General features: G+C 40.0%; 2 protein-coding genes across 3 annotated transcripts in view; both read right to left on the bottom strand.

Annotated features, from left to right (window-relative positions):
- Positions 1 to 367: 367 nt before the first annotated feature.
- rflnb (refilin B) lies at positions 368 to 3,266 on the bottom strand. The gene is made up of 3 exons (XM_079824269.1): positions 2,631 to 3,266; positions 2,266 to 2,345; positions 368 to 2,150 (listed from the first exon to the last, which is right to left on the bottom strand). The coding sequence occupies exons 1-3, from the start codon at positions 2,817 to 2,819 to the stop codon at positions 1,835 to 1,837; spliced, it is 585 nt and encodes a 194-aa protein (XP_079680395.1). The 5' UTR covers positions 2,820 to 3,266; the 3' UTR covers positions 368 to 1,834.
- Positions 3,267 to 3,519: 253 nt separating this feature from the next.
- vps53 (VPS53 subunit of GARP complex) overlaps positions 3,520 to 18,368 on the bottom strand; it is a 31,044-nt gene continuing 16,195 nt past the window's right edge. Inside the window, exons 11-22 of one of the 2 annotated variants that reach the window (XM_079824249.1) lie at positions 18,056 to 18,197; positions 17,822 to 17,920; positions 16,837 to 16,931; positions 15,579 to 15,821; positions 15,047 to 15,194; positions 14,881 to 14,963; positions 14,689 to 14,767; positions 13,189 to 13,337; positions 13,017 to 13,086; positions 12,789 to 12,926; positions 7,062 to 7,166; positions 3,520 to 4,984 (exon numbers count right to left, since the gene is read on the bottom strand). In XM_079824249.1, coding sequence (XP_079680375.1) covers positions 4,811 to 4,984; positions 7,062 to 7,166; positions 12,789 to 12,926; positions 13,017 to 13,086; positions 13,189 to 13,337; positions 14,689 to 14,767; positions 14,881 to 14,963; positions 15,047 to 15,194; positions 15,579 to 15,821; positions 16,837 to 16,931; positions 17,822 to 17,920; positions 18,056 to 18,197 — 1,525 coding nt within the window. In that variant the 3' untranslated portion in view covers positions 3,520 to 4,810. The remainder of the gene's footprint in view (positions 4,985 to 7,061; positions 7,167 to 12,788; positions 12,927 to 13,016; positions 13,087 to 13,188; positions 13,338 to 14,688; positions 14,768 to 14,880; positions 14,964 to 15,046; positions 15,195 to 15,578; positions 15,822 to 16,836; positions 16,932 to 17,821; positions 17,921 to 18,055; positions 18,198 to 18,368) is intronic. The other variant, XM_079824250.1, reaches the window with a different exon arrangement.

Genomic DNA, 18,368 nt, shown 5'->3' with positions numbered 1-18,368 from the left:
CAACAGAAGGAAGCGCTATTTGGCCACTCAAGAAAATGTTATCAATAGCTTGGCCTGCATTGACAGCCAGTAGAATATTAAAGTTCTTGTTTTATTTAAACTCTAAAAAAAAAGTGCATGTTTTATACATAATACTATATACACATTTTAAATACTGTATTCATATTGCGTAGGAGTAAAATGCTTTCAACATATGACCTCTAATACGTAGTCTCACCTTTAGGGGGCTCTCGAATACAACAAATGAGGAGATCACTATAGTTGCACTACTAAGTTTGTATTTGAAGCAGGGTCTTAGACCTAGCATGATGCAAACATACAAACATTAAGGACACTGCACATTAAATTACAATAAAAACCAACATGTCACTTAAAAAAAGAATTTATTTAATTTGATCAGTTATCCATCTTAAAAGGTAAACATGAATAGAATCAATTAAAAGAATTAAAATAATTTTGACACTGCACAACTACAGATTTTAAAACCAGCACGTGTCACTCTCTCGATCAATGACTGCACACGGAATAAAAGGGAATTAAAACAAGAACAAGAAATAAATAGAGAATAAAAACATTTTTAAAAAGAAGTGCTGTTATTTACATTATAATTTAATTTCAAACACTAGTCTTCAGATACCTCAGTCTGCAGTATCAAACACGACTGAGTTCATTTCTAATGTGACTCCACTTCTCATTTTTCCTTCACAAGTAACAATACAGAGAACAACTTACTAAAACCAAGCCAAGCTGTGGAAGTTAGCTAACCTTTACATAAAGAAAATATGGATAATGACTTAAGTGTGGCTACAGTAGTAAAAAATATGCAGGTTAGTTTCATTTTTTATGGATTTAAAGGGATAGTTCACCCAAAAATGAAAATTCTGTCATCATTCCCTCACTCTCAAGTTGTTCTAAACCTGTATGAGTTTCTTTGTTCTGCTGAACACAAAAGAAGATAGAGTGAAGAATGTTTGTAACAAAGCAGATAGAGCAACTATTGACTACCATAGTATTTTTTTCCTACTATGGTAGTCAATAGTTGCTCTATCTGCTTGGTTACAAACATTCTTCTAAATATCTTCTTTTGTGTTCAGCAGAACAAAGAAACTCATACAGGTTTAGAACAACTTGAGGGTGAGTAAATGACAGAATTTTCAATTTTGGGTGAACTATCCCTTTAAATGTTCCAGCCTAGATATAACAGATCTCACCCTTGTGCAAAGACACCCTAAAATACCCTGTTTTTTTTTCTTCCAGAAATCCTTTTTATGCCATAATATATGAATTTTTCCCTTCTAGATCCCAGTGAAATGTGAAGCACATAAACAATATGGTGTGGCAGCTCCAACTTTGTAACCCAACCCTAAAAATACACTATTTTATTATTCTAAAACACAATTAATAGTGTGGAAAATCAGTTTGCACTCTAGTACATCCCATATTTCTCTATGGTCAACTATGTGTCCAAGTTGAACATCAAATCTAACCTTTCAAACCAGTGATGGTCCAAGATCAGAGCAGAATATCTGAAACTTGAATCTCACTATTAAATAAATCAACCACTTTTCTACATACAATTAAAACCATTGTTGTACACTACCACTAAGCACTGATGGAGAAAACAACTGTTAAAAATGTTAAAAGTTGCTTGCTCTCCTCCAGCCTTGAACTCACTAAAACTGCACTTCTGTCTTGGGAACCCCTTTCCAACTGGCAACAATTTCAGTCCGAGTTTCCTTTTTTTTTTCTCTCTCTTGGGACTCAATGAATGCAGGCGGTGGTTTATAATTGGTACATATGGGCGTAATGTCAGGCACAGATGCCCGTGTGTCTTTCAAAGACCAGCCTTGCAATCAGAAGCCTGCAGCTCTACGGCAGAGAAGAAGCGCTTGGTCAACTTGTGCCCGTCATAATTGAGCTGGGTGGTGTAGAAGGTCCGGGTGTGTTTGGGGTACACTATGGTGGTGCTCTGGTAACGCTGTACACGCTGACGGGGCAGGAACTCCAGCTGTGTCTTGTAATGTCTCCAGGTGCTTTGAGGCAGGGCCAACACTGTCTGGCTGCACATCTCCAGACCCAAACCCTTGGGCTGCAGGGTCACGTCCTGGATGAAATGCCGATCTGAATCATAACGCACTGAAGACGTGTATCTGTAAAAACATGTAACAAGTTAGTGCTACATATGAATTGCACCTGCCCAGAGCAATTTGCCCAAATCCCAAAATCATGCAATGGGGTTACAGTAAAAAAAAAAAAAACCTTCACCTTATTTCTTTTAGTGGCAGAGGATCAAGTTCAATTCCTTCACCATAGGACAATGCATGCAATTGGCGATTATTAGGAACCTGTGATAAAGAATCAATATTTTTTTTACATATTACTTTGAGTCAAGTAAATAATATGTGCATACATACTTTACATACATGCCTACATAAATAATTAACAATGTAAATAATGTAATAAGTAATTTTATTATTATACATGTATACACATGACACACATATAAACAAAAACATGTTTGTTAATCGAAATGAAGCTGAAATTGGCTATACGTTTTAGATAATAAAAAAACCTACTTTATGTACTTTTTGTAATGATAAATGTCATAGCTTAGCATGAGGGAATCATACCACAGCTGTCCCGCTGCTGTCGTCTTCTGCAATCGGGGTTCCAGCCCCAGTGCCCTGCAGTAACCAGACGCTCGGGCTCGGACTCGGAGGCAGACCGGAGTCCGGACTGTCCAGCGGCCGATCAGCTTTGAAATTCATATCCAGTGGATCGTCGTCAGACACATTCCGCAAGTTCAGTCTTCCCACCATTGCTTTTAAAGTTGCTTAACACTTGCGGGCAAGTTCCACAAGCTCTCCTAACAATGCAATTAAATCCAATTATGTGCAAAATTGTCTTTCTCTGTTGATCTTGCGGGCAAGCCGCTCTAAAAGAGAGATCCGAGCGGTTCGTATAAAGTAAACCAGCTGTGCGATGCCGTGAACGATCGTCGATAATCCGTTTCGTGGCTCTGGCTCACCGCTCCAGTTTCCTCCGAGACTTTGAAACGCAGATCTGAAGAAGCAAATGTTTTTGTTGTCGCCAAGTTCAAATGGCTTTATTAAAACGGAGAGCAAAATGGAAACTTCTCTGACTTCGCTCTTGAGCGCATTCAGTCAGGGGGTCATCGCCGGGGAAGGTAACGCAAGTTTACCCGCTTGTCAGCCTGCCTGCATTCAAAATTGTCCACACTCAAAGACGTTCATTGTTTTACAAGCGCCCGAAAGAGGGGAGACGCCTTTAAAACTGCCTCCCACTGCTGATTGGAGTGCCAATTAGAGAGAGTCAGGAGGAAGCCCTCCCTTTAAAAAAGAGGCCAACTGCACATCAAGCTTAGAAACAAGTCAAGCTTAAAATCAGACAAAAAGGAAAGAAAACAAACTACCTGTCTGTCTGTCTGTCTGACTCTCTCTCTCTCTCTCTCTCACACACACACACACACACACACACACACACACAAAGACAATAAGTATGTCAAAGCAAAGTCAACAGATTTTTATTGACAAGAATTTATATATGCGGTTGACATTAAAAAGATATTGTCGTATTCACAGAAGGCAGGAATGTTTTCATTAGAAGCAATCAACAGTATAAATCATAGCAGAAATCGTTGCAAATAATATTGCAATAATCTCATACATCAAAATAGCCCATCAAACATAAAATCATACATTCATTGCACACATTTTAGCTTTGATATGCGCTGCTGCTGAGGTCTTTTAACGAGTACAAAGCCATGTGCAGAGAAGAAACAATTATGAAGTGATGATGAAATGATGAAGAGTACAGTCAACTGATTCCAGAGTTTATATAATCATTTATTAAAAGGACTATAAAATAATTTAATGTCAAACAATGAGGAAAAAAAACACTTTCTTTACAAAAGTGAACAGTAGATGACGTAAAATAATGTATCCTCAGTGTCTGCACACTAATATTTCTGCATTCCGATAATCTCCTGTGAACTCCAGTTATTGTTCGCAGAGAAAATATCTCTAGCATGGGAAAACAGAAGTGGTAAATATTTCTTCCTTACAGCTCCTGCAGGGTTAAAACTTCTACAATGCGAGTGTTTCTTTCCTTTCACCCCAACCTGGGAAAGTATTTTAAAAGCCAAAACAACTGGTTTGTCATTTCAGCAGAGACAGGAAATCCCAAGCTCTTCTGTTGTGGAGCACCTGAGACCTGAAATCTCACTCCTCTTCTCCACAGGCACCTTTACCCAGAGCAACAGCCAAGTTCCACACAGCCGTTTACTCTTATAGTGAGGGGACAATTATACAAATGTTGGCTTTAAATCATTTTGATGTTGGAAATCCCAGGACAGAAGACTTTGTGCCAGAATAGCAGCAGGTTTCTTTTCTGGACCACACTGCCCTCTTTAAGTGCAAGCATATTTCAGAGAAATGTGCAAAGTAAATGACACTGTGGGTATTAGTGTTGTAAAGTTGAGCCAAAAAAAAGGGGGGGGGGGGCAAAATGACTCATTCATGCCAGTAATGTGTTGAGGTTCAGGAAAGGACTTGAATCATAAGGCTTATAGTAATGCAAGTCATGAAAGCCTCAAAGTTAAACTGTGATCTATAACCAAACATAAATACATACAAAAAGACATAGCAGTACTATTTACACCCCATTTTAAGCATGATAAAAAAAACTCGAGCGGAGACATGTTGTCAGGCCGTGCTAAATATCAAGAATGGTGTGCAGCAAAGAGAGCACTCACATTAGTATATTGATGGGAAAAAAAGTTTCTGCTAATTTACTGAATTCTCTTTTTAATGAGCTTTTCCAGTTTGCGGATACGGGACGATTCTTGTTCAGGGGTGGGAGCACTGAAGGACAATGATGGGCCACCGTCTGGTCCTGATGGCGGAGTAGGCAACCTCTGTCTGAAAAGCTCCAGCATGGTGCTCTGCTCACTCCGTTTCAGACCCTGTAGATTTAGGGGTGAAAGAGGCCAATTCATTTCAAAGCTCTTTTCAATAATTTGTGATTACTTTATCTTTTTACAATTTGAATTACAGTTTTACAAAAATTTGTGAACCAGTTCAACTAATTCTTTCAAAAGATCGATTCGCTCACAAATTGGAAAACATTTAAAGCAACACTATGTATTTTTTTCGCCGCTCTTCAAAACAATAACAAAAGTGTAGATTGATGACAGTGAATGAGTGAGGAATCATCGTCATACCGATGGATCTAATAATGTTTATGGATGAGTGAATGCATTCATGTTTTTTAACATGACTGTGGTATGAAGCAGGGTGCGATTACTGATAATGGACACATATCAGTGCCACACGCGAGTCCCGCAGGATATAAAGAAATGAGGACATTTCATTCTACCGATCTACCCGCAAGTGCTGAATTACTACTCGTACAGGTCAGTTTATTTGACCAATTAAAAATGGTGAGGAAACGCAATGCTGTTTCACTTGGTCTACACTATCTAAACTGCATTTGAGTGTGTTGAAAGTTATACTGTTATTCTGTGTGTTAGTTTGTTGGCTGTATGAGACTAGCAGTAAGCTACATCAACATTACAACATCACACTGATGATATTGTAATATTTCATCGTATTAAGCTCCATAACGTTGATTCGTTTTATGTACATTTGTTCTCCTGTCTAATAAAGCACATGCAAGAACGGTATCTCTGTTTGTTGCAAAGCTCTCGCCATCTTGAAAACGCCACGTCAATACTGGTCCTCTTTTGATTTCTCATTTTGTTCCAAAGTCTGCTTGCCATGGTCCATAATGTTTGAACGAAACTACAACAGCACTAAACGTTACGCAGTTGTCCACGTCTGTTGCAATAGTTTCTACAGCAGTAAAAGCGAGGGTAACGCGTATATGACGCCATTGACAGACGACTCCCTCACACATAATAAATTCTCACGTTTTACAAATTGGAGCGTTGGAGCGGAACGAGGCCGCTGGAGCAATTGCTAATGAGAGACAAGCGCGACACAGCTCGAAAGAAGTGGGGCTTTTATTATGCCGCTTCTTCCGGTCATGCCTATGTGGGGTAGCGCAGCGCTGTTTTATCATATTAGAGACATTTGAGTGTGTTGAAAGTGATGTTATAATGCTACTCTGTGTGTTCACTCTGCGGCTACTATGAGACTCTTGTTGCACACTGCTGTGAGCTAGATGGATATTAGGCATGGTAAAACATGGTACTCACAAGATTTAAACAATAAGACTAACTGTGAATAAGACTTGAGCTGTATAACAATGATTTGTTTTCTGTCGATGAAATACATAATATATTAAAGCGTCTTTGGTGTTTCCATGGTTTCTACAAAAAAAAAAATTATTTGTGGGTAACGTGGGTATGATGTCATTGATCGGCGATCCACGTACACGGTCCATTTCCTGGTGAAAATTGCTTATTTCTCTGCATTTAAACATTCTTGGAAACATTTGGGATAATGTAAGTACACAAGTCAAAAAATATATAAATGTTCAAGTGGTTTTTGGAAATTTTAAATCCAAAAATCTTAAATATTTTGCCTTTAAATGTTTAAAATGTTTAATCTAATTAATTACATAATGCCATGAGATGAATGGGTATTTTACATTTGCACCAGTTACTCCTTTGATATTGCTTAACTATATCATATGATATAAATATGAGGAAAAACTCATACAGGGGCATTTTGTTTCCCAATATCTAGAATTTTAGGGGCATTCTAACTGCATTCTATAGGCTACATCACACAGTGAGTTGTTGCCCTGCTCCATGTTCGTGGTCACCAAGCAACTGTATGAAATGTAAGATGACCTACGTAGGTCGGGGGGGGGGGGGGGGGGGGGGGGGGGAAGAGCATATGAGGTAAATGCATTAACCATTTTAACCCATTATTTTCTCCATAACATACTTAATTAAATTAACGTGTAAAATCGACAGCCCTTATATATAAACATACATACATGTATGTGGGACTCCTGTTCTACTAGTGGTCAGATCTAATGAAATATGAGGAAGATTTCCCTGAAGCACTCACCTTCATATCTAGTATCTTCTGGAAAGTCTCAGGGTTGCTGTCAGCAAGGAGCTTGATGTAGTTGTCCACGAAGACCACGGAAGGCTCGTGAGGGGCCATGACCACCTGAGAGGTGAAGAGAAACAAGTCAGCTAAACTACAACTGGGTTCTCTAAACACACAAAACCCGCTCTGGAAGCAGGAGACAACATAATACAGCGAGCTGATAGATAAAGCGCTAAACAAAGACAAAAACTTAAGTGTCTATTTAAGGCTCATTTTAACAGCGTAATTACTCTATGCTCGAACGAAGCTGAATTAGCCTCACCCGGTAATTTTTTGTGGGGCATAATGAGAGAGTCTCAATTGAGTAGTAAAAATAGGTTAAATGAGGTACAGGCCTGCATTGTGAATCCTTTTCCTTTCCCTACAAGGTTGGGAGAAAAAAAATTGTTTAACTGGATATCTTGTGACTATTTAGATTTGTAACAGGGCAGAAAAACACATGGCTGACAGATACGACTTGGGGGGGGGGGGGGGGGGGGAGTATCTTAATCAGCATCCTGTGCAACATTTCCCTTTATACAATAGCCATTATTATTTCTTTTCTTTTTACTCTCAGTACCTGAAGGGATACACCAGGATATGTGGATATGGGTCAAAACCAAGCGGGACACGGAACACTTCAGATCATCTTGAATTCAGAACGTTCCTTCCTTACCACAGAGTGATTTACTTAGCGACCATCCTGGAAACAGGCCAAGGATAAGCCTCGAGAAGGCTTGTTGTAGTTACCTCGTAAATGAGAACGAAAGAATTGAGAGAGCGCGAAAGAGAAAATGAGAGGAGGGGGGTAAAGTCAGCCTTTCCGTTCATTTCCAAAAACAGCCACAATGGGTGGGGGGGATTTGTGAGACAAGGAAAGGGGGGAAAAAAAGAAAAAAAAAACAAGACGACTGTGGAAAACAGCCACGTCTCACAGGCAGCAGCAGCATGCTTGGCTTGCGCTACCTCCTTCAGCTTCACATCTCTCTGAGGTTTGGGCCCTAGGATGGGCAGGAACTCGTTCCCAGCCAAGGAAAGAGAGAAAAAGTGAAGACATCTTTAACAGATTACTCTCCACGTTTACCCTGTAATGAGCATCATGTGGACAGCCAAGCCACCACCAGCAATGAAGGTCCTATTTCACCCATAAACCGCTTAACCGGTGTCACACTTCACTGATGTAATCCATCAACGATTAAGAAAGAACGATGACAAAGCAAGAGTGAGGTGGCAAACGATTGTGCTATTGTTTCACTAGGCACAAAGCAAAAAAATACCAGCTGCTGATTCGCCTGGCCAAAATGGCAGCAGAGCCCTTGATGTTCAGAAGCATAATGAAGTATGAATGACTCTTCCAAGAACCGCAGAGCAAAATGCTGATGAAGATGGAAGTAATTACCTGAGAGGCACCTGGGGCCCAACAAAGCCAATCATTAAACGCCAACCAACGCAAGTCAAGATCAAGGCCAGGTTTCTTACACAGACCTTCAAATGCCAATGAATGAAGACCACTGGTCATGTGTTCATCAATACTTATCAGCAGCCAGATTAGACTATACACTGGATGTTGTGGTAAGATCAATGAGGACTTATTTAGAAATAGATATATAATAGATAGAAATAAACAAACTCAGCTGTTGCAGGAATAGTTCACCCGAAAATGAAAAAATCTGTGGTCAATTACTCACCACTGTCATTTCAAACTCATAAGACTTTTGTTCATGTTCAAAACACAATTGATTCGATTTTTTTTTAATGAAACCTGACAGATTTGGGTTCCTCCATTGAAAGTGAATTCCACTAAAAATGTCATAATTCAAAAGGTTCATAAAACTATTGTAAAAAAAGAAATCAAGTGGTTTAAATCCAAGTCTTTACCACGAGAACAAACCACATTGGTTCTCGTGGATCAAGCAAGTATGTTTGAGCTTCTGTTCATCATATTTGACAAGCTCTCTATGTACAGTGGAGCAAAAAAGTATTTAGTCAGCCACCAGTTGTGCAAGTTCTCCCACTTAAAAAGATGAGAGAGGCCTGTAATTTACATCATAGGTACACTTCAACTATTAGAGACAGAAAATCACATTGTCTGATTTTTAAATAATTTATTTGCAAATTATGATGGAAAATAAGTACTTGGTCAATAACAAAAGTTAATCTCAATACTTTGTTATATAACCTTTGTTGGCAATGCAGAGGTCAAACGTTTTCTGTAAGTCTCCACAAGGTTTTTACACACTGTTGCTGGTAGTTTGGCCCATTCCTCCATGTAGATCTCCTCTAGAGCAGTGATGTTTTGGGGCTTTCGCTGGACAACACAGATTTTCAACTCCCTCCAAAGATTTTCTATGGGGTTGAGATCTGGAGACTGGCTAGGCCACTCCAGGCCCTTGAAATGCTTCTTACGAAGCCACTCCTTCGTTGCCCGGGTGGTGTGTTTGGGATCATTGTCATGCTGAAAGACCCAGCCATGTTTCATCTTCAATGCCCTTGCTGATGGAAGGAGGTTTTTACTCAAAATCTCACGATACATGGCCCCATTCATTCTTTCATTTTCACGGATCAGTCGTCCTGGTCCCTTTGCAGAAAAACAGCCCCAAAGCATGATGTTTCCACCCCCATGCTTCATAGTAGGTATGGTGTTCTTTGGATGCAACTCCGCATTCTTTCTCCTCCAAACATGACAAGTTGAGTTTTTACCAAAAAGTTCTATTTTGGTTTCATCTGACCATATGACATTCTCCCAATCCTCTTCTGGATCATCCAAATGCTCTCTAGCAAACTTCAGATATGAAGGACATGTACTGGCTTAAGCAGGGGGACACGTCTGGCACTGCAGGATTTGGGTCCCTGGCGGCGTAGTGGGTTACTGATGGTAGCCTTTGTTACTTTGGTCCCAGCTCTCTGTAGGTCATTCACTAGGTCCCCCCGTGTGGTTCTGGGATTTTTGCTCACCGTTCTTGTGATCATTTTGACCCCACGGGGTGAGATCTTGCGTGGAGCCCCAGATCGAGGGAGATTATCAGTGGTCTTCCAGTTTCTAATAATTGCTCCCACAGTTGATTTCTTCACACCAAGCTGCTTCCCTATTGCAGATTCAGTCTTCCCAGCCTGGTGCAGGTCTACAATTTTGTTTCTGGTGTCCTTTGACAGCTCTTTGGTCTTGGCCATAGTGGGGTTTGGAGTCTGACTGTTTGTGGACAGGTGTATTTTATACTGATACTCAGTTCAAACAGGTGTCATTAATACAGGTAACGAGTGGAGGACAGAGGAGCCTCTTTAAGAAGAAGTTACAGGTCTGTGAGAGCCAGAAATCTTGCTTTTTTTGTAGGTGACCAAATACTTATTTTCCACCATAATTTGCAAATAAATTCTTTAAAAATCAGACAATGTGATTTTCTGGATTTTTTTTTCTCATTCTGTCCCTCATAGCTGAAGTGTAGCTAAGATGAAAATTACCGGCCTCTCTCATCTTTTTAAGTAGCCTGGCTCTGCCCTCCTACATACTTCCGCTCAATTTTCATTTTCCTTCAGTACTACGTCTGGGACTGCTGTATATGCTTAGGTTTTCTCCCGAACAATTTTTTACCGGTCCAATCAGCGAACAGAGGGGGTGTCTGAGAGCGATGACATTGATGTCGGGTGCTAGTTTGAGTTGTAGTTCAGTAATGGCGGCGGTGAAAGATGCGAGTGTGTGGCACCGCTGACGAATGTCCAGAAGTTAAAGCCGGAGTGTGGAGAGGTGGACGAGCGAGCAAGATATGGGAGGAGCGAGCGAGATCGGTGTGCGTGATTGAGAATGAGACACAGCGGTCTCGAGTCCTCTCATGAGGGAGCACGGAGGCATTTAAGGACGAGCGACACCGGTGAAGGACCAGGCCTGGATTTTAAGTAGTGTTTTGTTTACGTTTTGTTATGTATGTGCGCGGCAGTCGTCCTTGAGGGGCTGCCGCTTTTACTTTCATTTTGTGTTTATTATTTGATTATAAGTTGTTAAACGTTAGCCGGTTCCCACCTCCTTCTTCCCTGAACAAACGAACTCCATTACACGGAGCAAGAACAATCACTGCGGAGTTTTGTTGGTGGCCATGATGTTGTGGTCCGGGAAAAGTATTTTTCAGCTCGCTCCGTTAGTGGTGAAGGAATTGGCTGAAGCCGTCCGTCTCCCACTACCAGCGAAAAAAACCCAGGCTGAATTACCGACTGCTTTTGACAAACACCAAGGTCGTGTGGTAATGTAATTGCTCTCCGAATCCACCTCTGAGTTTTCAAGAATATATCACTTCAAAATTCACTGTTTATATCCTTTTTAAGTGGGAGAACTTGCACAATTGGTGGCTGACTAAATACTTTTTTGCCCCACTGTATGTGTTGATCAATTTTATATTTGAATAAAAGTTAAATCTGACAACCAATGAGGTTTGTTCTTGTGTGTCAAGCAAGTATGGGTCAGCCTTGTTTATTTATTTGAAAATATCTTTATTTTTGTTTTGAAGATGAACAAAATTCAAGGTTTGGAACAACATAAGGTTGATAAAATTACCGAATTTTAACTTTTGTTTTTGGGTGAAGTATCCCTTTTTATGTAGCCCATGTTTTCTTATAGCATTTTTTCCTCTTTTGTAAATGCTCTTTGCATGATCTTGCACAATTAGAGCTGAACCCAGTATGAACATTAGGTGGATTAAGGCTGAATTCCAGGCAGTTAAAAGACCAGGAGCAGGAAAGCCCCGGAGAGCCTAAAAAAAAGCCTGTGGAGCATGTGTGGGGCTGAAGATAAGGGTCAGGGAGAAGAAGGTGGGTCTGTGGATCAGGGGGAGGAAGATTCACTGAGGCACAAGCCATCTTCTCTTCCTGTTGTATTTAATAGTACAACACAGAGCTCATACGTCCATTTTTACAGCGGGGTGTTATGACATCTTTTCCATTGCATTGTGAAGAAAACTGGCCAACCAATAGGATTAGCACTTTTGGTCATGTTCTTTGAGATGCCGTGGTTACATAAAACTACGACTTGGTTGTGCTTAGAACAGCCTATTTTGCTAATCAACAGTGATTAGCATTAAATAAACTATTAGATACCTACCTATATTTTCATTTAACTTTCATTTTCATAATTTTCATTACTTTTTACGCATTGGTCTGTAGAAGCAAATCACAAGCGAAAATCTGATCAAATTTTTAAGCTGAACATATTGGTGTGAACAGGCCTTTACTTGTGAATTTTATGCAGCTTGAATGCTGCAGTCATTAAAGCAAAATGGAGGCAACCAACGAGTTCATTCTGATCATGTTAAATTCATTTTCAAATCAGTATCTCTCTTAACTCAAATAACTTTTTAACAATTTGTAAAGGGGAAAAAAGTTTGAACCCCACTGTATGTTACAAGTCTATATGTAAATATAAGTCAAGATCTATGAGTAGGAATATTAAACTGTGGACTGCTAAGGCTGCAGGCAGGAAAGCCAAGGCATGTGAGCACTTCCTGTCTCTCAGAGAGAGCTCATTAAACCAGAGGTGCACAGCTTGGTAAATAACTCCAACCGAGCACTGCACCACACAGAGCTTTATGAGCAGCTGATCATTAAAGACTTTCCTGTATTGAGCTTCTCATCAGGGAGGCCTGTTTTAAAAAAGAATTGGGTGAAAGCTGAGCGATTTCTCCAATGTTTGAGGGTCGTGAATGCACATAAGGTTCCCACCTTGAGGATCATCTCTGCTCGAGTCATTCCTTTAACCACTATTTTGGTGTAGCTGGCCGGGGCTTTACGGACCACCTGAGAGCCAATGGAAGGGAGGTCTAGAAGAACGGTTTTGAGGGAATGCGTGTCCAGAAGTAGCTATTCAGGAGAAGAAATAAAAAGAACATGTGTTTGAACTTAGTCAAGTCCATGAAACCTAAACATCCCAGTTTCTAAATCTCCACCGACCTGCTCTGCTCCAACCATGCTGATTGGCTTACACCTGAACAGGTGGTTGATGAACTTTGGAATGAAGGAGCTGAAACGAATGGATAAAAAGTACTGTTAGCAGAGGTTGAGCAAACCCTGTTTTATGAAAGAGGTTTTGTTTCACGGATTAGTGAGTGGCTGCAGTACTGACTTGGTGAACTTAATGCAGAACTGGGTGAAGTATTTCCGGGTGGAGGCCAGGTTGTCTCTAATGATGGGCACATTCTGTTTGATGTGCATGATTACAGAGGTCACATACGGGCTTTGGTCTCCCACATGTTCCACACTCTGCCATGGCATCTGTACAAACACAGACAAAATCAACTTCAAGGCTAGTATAAATATCCTAGAGACACTTTCAAACAATTACTAAAACTTAAAAATGGAAATAAAATAAATAAATATTAGAGGACAAACAGCAACTAACTGAAATAAAATACGTTGAAGTACTAAAATTACTGATATAAAAATTAAGTAAAGTTGAGTGGAAATATATTAAAAACCAGATTTAAAAAAATGACAAAAGCACAAACCAAAATTAATGCTAAAATTTAAACGAAAACTGAAAATATAAAAAAATAACTGCCTAAAGGGTTACTTCAGCGATTAGCATTAAGCTTTCTATCAGTAGAAAGCCGGTAGTATATTAAAATTATGGTACTTTTCCCCCTCATATCCCCCTGAGACGAGAGAATAATGCATTTTATTTCTGGAAAAAATCCTCCGATGACGCAAATATCGTCATTGTGTGTCATCGGAGGATTTTTTGGCCAGAGGCTATAGACTACAGCCAGTAGAAGGAGCTAGATCCGCATGTTATCAACCCGCCCACAGGGGAGGGATCTCACTCACAGAATGTAAATGCGTACGGCCGCTCAGCTCAGGCATTAATAACAGAGCGGTGCGAAGCAAAGTGAGTGTTTCAACTTTTCAATGAATTCCTATGAGAGTTAAGCTTCCATATGCATGATCTGAAAACGCACCAGACTGGACACGCGTTGTGAATGACATCTGACTCCTGCTGCGTCTGTGCCATGCCTTTTGTTCGGCTCACTCACACTTTATTGAAAAGACACGTTCAGTTTTTAATTGTAGTGTCTGTTCGCTAACTGAACGAAATTATTTTATTACTATGAATATCAAAACGACGGTGGGGGCAAGTGATAGCCAGTAGCCGTGGCTTTGGGAGTGGCCTCGTAGGGAAGCGAAGCAAGTGCATTCTGGGAGTTGTTGTCTTTCATCCACATGAGACAAAAATACATTTTCTGTCTTTTCTCAGTCTAGAAGGCACCAAATCAAAAATAATTTCACATTTCTACTACATAAATGACCCAGTTTAAATACACATTCATCTTCCCAGCGCTGAAGTACCCCTTTAAAGTATGTATTAGTATTATTAAATGAATACTAAAAAACTGCTTTCAAACAAATAAAGCAGGGATGAACCGATATAAAAAACGTGGCTGATACTGGCAAAAAATTATGTTATGGTCGTTAACTGATAATAAAATTATATACTATTTTGTCTTAATTGAAAAAAAAAAAACAATGCCTGGTATGATAAATGAAAAAACAAACAAGCAAAAAATAAATTAATAAATTAAAAAAACTTTAGTATCAGCCGATAACTGCCATGGTACCGGTATAGTACCTTGCTCATTGCTGTGAGGGCTGGATCACATGCAGCATCCAGGTCCTGAACCAAGAGCTGGATACTGTTTGAGATAACCCTGCCAAACAGAGAGATTCATGGGAACATTACTTAACAAGTACAAAATCATTTCCTTGAGCAAATATGTTTTTACTTAGTGTTGAGGGTCAAGTCAGTGTGAATTGTATTTACGTGCTAAAGGTGTCCATCTCCCCAGTTAAGTTGATTCTCTCAATTAGGGACTTGTCCACCTTTTCCTTAAGCTTCTCCTCCAGCTGTGGACATGATATAAGACATTTGCATAAAAAAAACACCTATCTATTTATGATAGTTAACTGATGCATGCATGTTTGGTCACCTGCTGTGTGGTAGCTAGGCAGTATTCGGCTGTGCTTAGGATGCTGCAAATGAGACACAGCTCTTCCATTGTGAACTTGGACACTTCTGAACCTTCTTTCTCCTTCAGCAGGCTGCTGATGGTCAGACCACCACTATTGGTGCTGGTCCTGCATGCAAACAAGCACAAACATGGTTACTAAAGAACCCTAACTCAACCCTCCAGCCCTCCCTGCTGAAAGAAACACAAGAAAGACTGCATGGAAACCACAAGACAGCTTCTCTAAAACAAAGATCCCTTTTGAAACTCCCAAAGACAATACGGGGTAAACCACACAAGGCGACGGGTGGGGATTTTTCTTCTTTTGAAGAGCAGCAAAGAGAAACCCCACAAATGCGACCACACAGAGACGACCACTCGCTCTCCTCAAGCATCACCACAGCATTAACACCCCGAATAAAAGCCCCAGCAACTGGGAGGATCAAAATTCTAACATAACAAGGGAGAGAAAAAAAAAAAGGAGTGTGAGGAAAGGTCAGGTGGTTCAACTCACTTGGGTAGGTTTCCAGAGAGGATCTTCCATGCATACTCGCGCAGATACTTCTGGAAGATGGTGGACAGAGCAATCATGGGTTCTCCGGTGCTCAGTTGCGAGCATTGCACCATACACTTCTTGTAGTACACGAAGAGATCTGCACAGCTGGGAAGCACAGCGCCTCCCTCATCTGTACCTGATTTAGGGGGACCCTGTGCCCGGAAATCAGCAACAAAGCGGTCGATCAGCTCTCCAAGATTTCTAAGACAGAAAACAAAAACATTAAATGGCAGTAGGCCCAGAAGAAATCTGCAGAAATACTCATTAAAATCGTGTATATTTTGTATTTTTTTAATTAATTTTGACTATGGTTATGCATTTATTTATTATATTATCAAAGATACCTCTATGGGTGAAGTTGTAGATGTTTTTGAATGTTTTCAGTACTTCTTAGTTTCAATATCAAAACTAAATATTTGTATGGTGTATCTTTTTTTGGGAGAGCTATCTGATGGGCACTCCCGTTTTGTTGGAAAAACTACTCAATTAAATATTTAAAAAGGTATTTGCATACCAAATGTTAGCTTTTTGGGACAAAGTATCTGATGGATTTTTTTGTGTTGGAAAAAACTAAATAAAAAATAAAATACAGTAAAATCTGAAAACAGTGTCAAATTAGCAAAAACATTTAATACATTTAAAAAAAGACAGCACCACATATCTGACTATGACAGAAATCATAATGTGTTAAACTTGCTTTGAACAGCATTGTATTGTAAGGTCAGTAAATAGGCCATCTCTCAGCACGGAGTAATCAGATAGATGCTGACCCCGAGAGAAGAATGTGGACACTCTCATGCCAGACAGGTCAGTGCGAACTGGTATAATGCAAGCCATTGTTAACAGAAAGGTCATTCTGCTTTAGGCAGTGCCAGCGGAGTGTTAAATGGGCCAGAGAAGGGCCTGCACAAGAAGCCCTTTTCTTGGGAGTCCCGTGGGTGAGAGAGAGAGAGGGAAAGTGGGAAAAGAGAGGTAAAGTATGAGAACAGACGAATAAAGAAAAATCAGCTGCTGTTTTCAGGTTGTCTGCAGCATCTGTGGTTACCAGCTAATGGGAACCATTTTTGCCTCAGTGTTGAGGCGGAGAGAGTCAGACAAGAAAACTACTAGAAAGGGGTGTACAAGAAAGAAACAATCACAAAGCAAATGAATGGACTACTTCCCGTTTGACTTGTCTGACATGATTGTGCACAACATTCCAGCAAATTTCACTCACTTATCCTGCGACTCGATGTAAACGTAGAGATGAGGCTCAAAGCACTTGGACACAATGCCGTGGAAGGGGTTGTCTGGAGCCTTGGGCTTCTTTGGCTGTGAACAGCAAAACATTACTCAATCAGAAAATGTCTTAAGAGGTTCCTTTACGTGGGCCAGTGTTATTTTATTATCATAGATATGCTATTATAGTTTTTTGTAATATTTTGAATTAGCTTTTGATTTTATATTTTCTGTTTTCACAATATCGTTTTAGTATTTTTTTTAATTATTTTATTACTTATATTATTAATATTTCTAGTACATTGTTTTTATTATTTGCATTTATTAGGTTTAGTTCATTTAGTTTGCTTCAAGTTAAACTGAATGAAAATTAGAAATCCTGCCTTGGCAACTAGCTGAAATAAAATGAAATATATATATATATATATATATATATAAAAATTAAACATGTTTTATTTCAGTTTATGGGTTTAGTTAATGACAATAACCCTGGCGTGTGCTACAGTGTGGCTGGAAGGTGGAAGGAAACTCTGTTGCAAAAACACCAGTGATAATGGTGAACTTTTGAGGAACCCAAATCATAAGAAATGTTCTTACAACACCTAAAACGGAGAACATCATTGCCAATTTGAAGATAAAAGGGACAAAGTGTGTAATAAATATAGGATCTGAGCCAAAGTCAAGCTGTTATATTAAAGTACACGTTAAGAGTTTGATAAATACAGAGCAAATAAAGACTTCTAAACACACGGCGCCTTGAATGTTTTCATAACACGTCAATTACAGAGAATATGCGCCTGATCCAGGCTAGAGTTCAGATGTAAGTCAAATCAAACTACATTAGAAAGAAATGTAAATTGCATGTTGGAATGGTACCAAATGCGGTATCAATTTCTATCAGAAGACGGGTGGAGTAGACTGGATATTGTGCAAATAGGGTCATTGCAGCATAATAGAGAGCAAATAAAGAGAAGCAGCCTCACTCTATCCAAATCTTCATCCTTTTCTGATACGTTGTCCTCTCCCGACTCATCTTCCAGAAAGGGGTTTGTTGGTTCTAGAGGCGTCTCAGGTTTTTTCTGCTGAGAGTGCAAAGGAGAAGAAACATCACACAACAGCCAGATTACCAGCATGTTCACGCCTCAGTAAAACCCTTTTTATGCTTTCCCACAAACAGGCATGGTCCAAAACAAAGTGCAACTGTGGCATGGCCTCACCCCGGGCCCGTCATTCAAGGTGCAACCCGAGAAGCGCTTAGCCAGCAGTCCCTCGAAATTGGTGGTCCTCTGAATAGCGAAGAGCAAAAGCTTGACCTCGATCTCCCTGGCACGGGTTCGCATTAGCTTGGCCAGCTCAGTTCTGATGAGCAAATGAAACACAGACATAGACACAGGGTTGTGAGCAAAACGTGCCAAGAAGGACTAACTTCAGGTCAATGCTTTTATAGGCCAGCATGTGCAGATGCCTGGTTTGGCTGTTAAAAGAAACCACGGTGAATCAGTGTTGTATTCAAAAGAAAAGATCCAGTTA

Source organism: Gobio gobio (genome assembly GCF_949357685.1).
Source record: "Gobio gobio genome assembly, chromosome: 8".
Taxonomy (NCBI): Eukaryota; Metazoa; Chordata; class Actinopteri; order Cypriniformes; family Gobionidae; genus Gobio; species Gobio gobio.
This window is presented reverse-complemented; position numbering and strand designations above follow the sequence as displayed.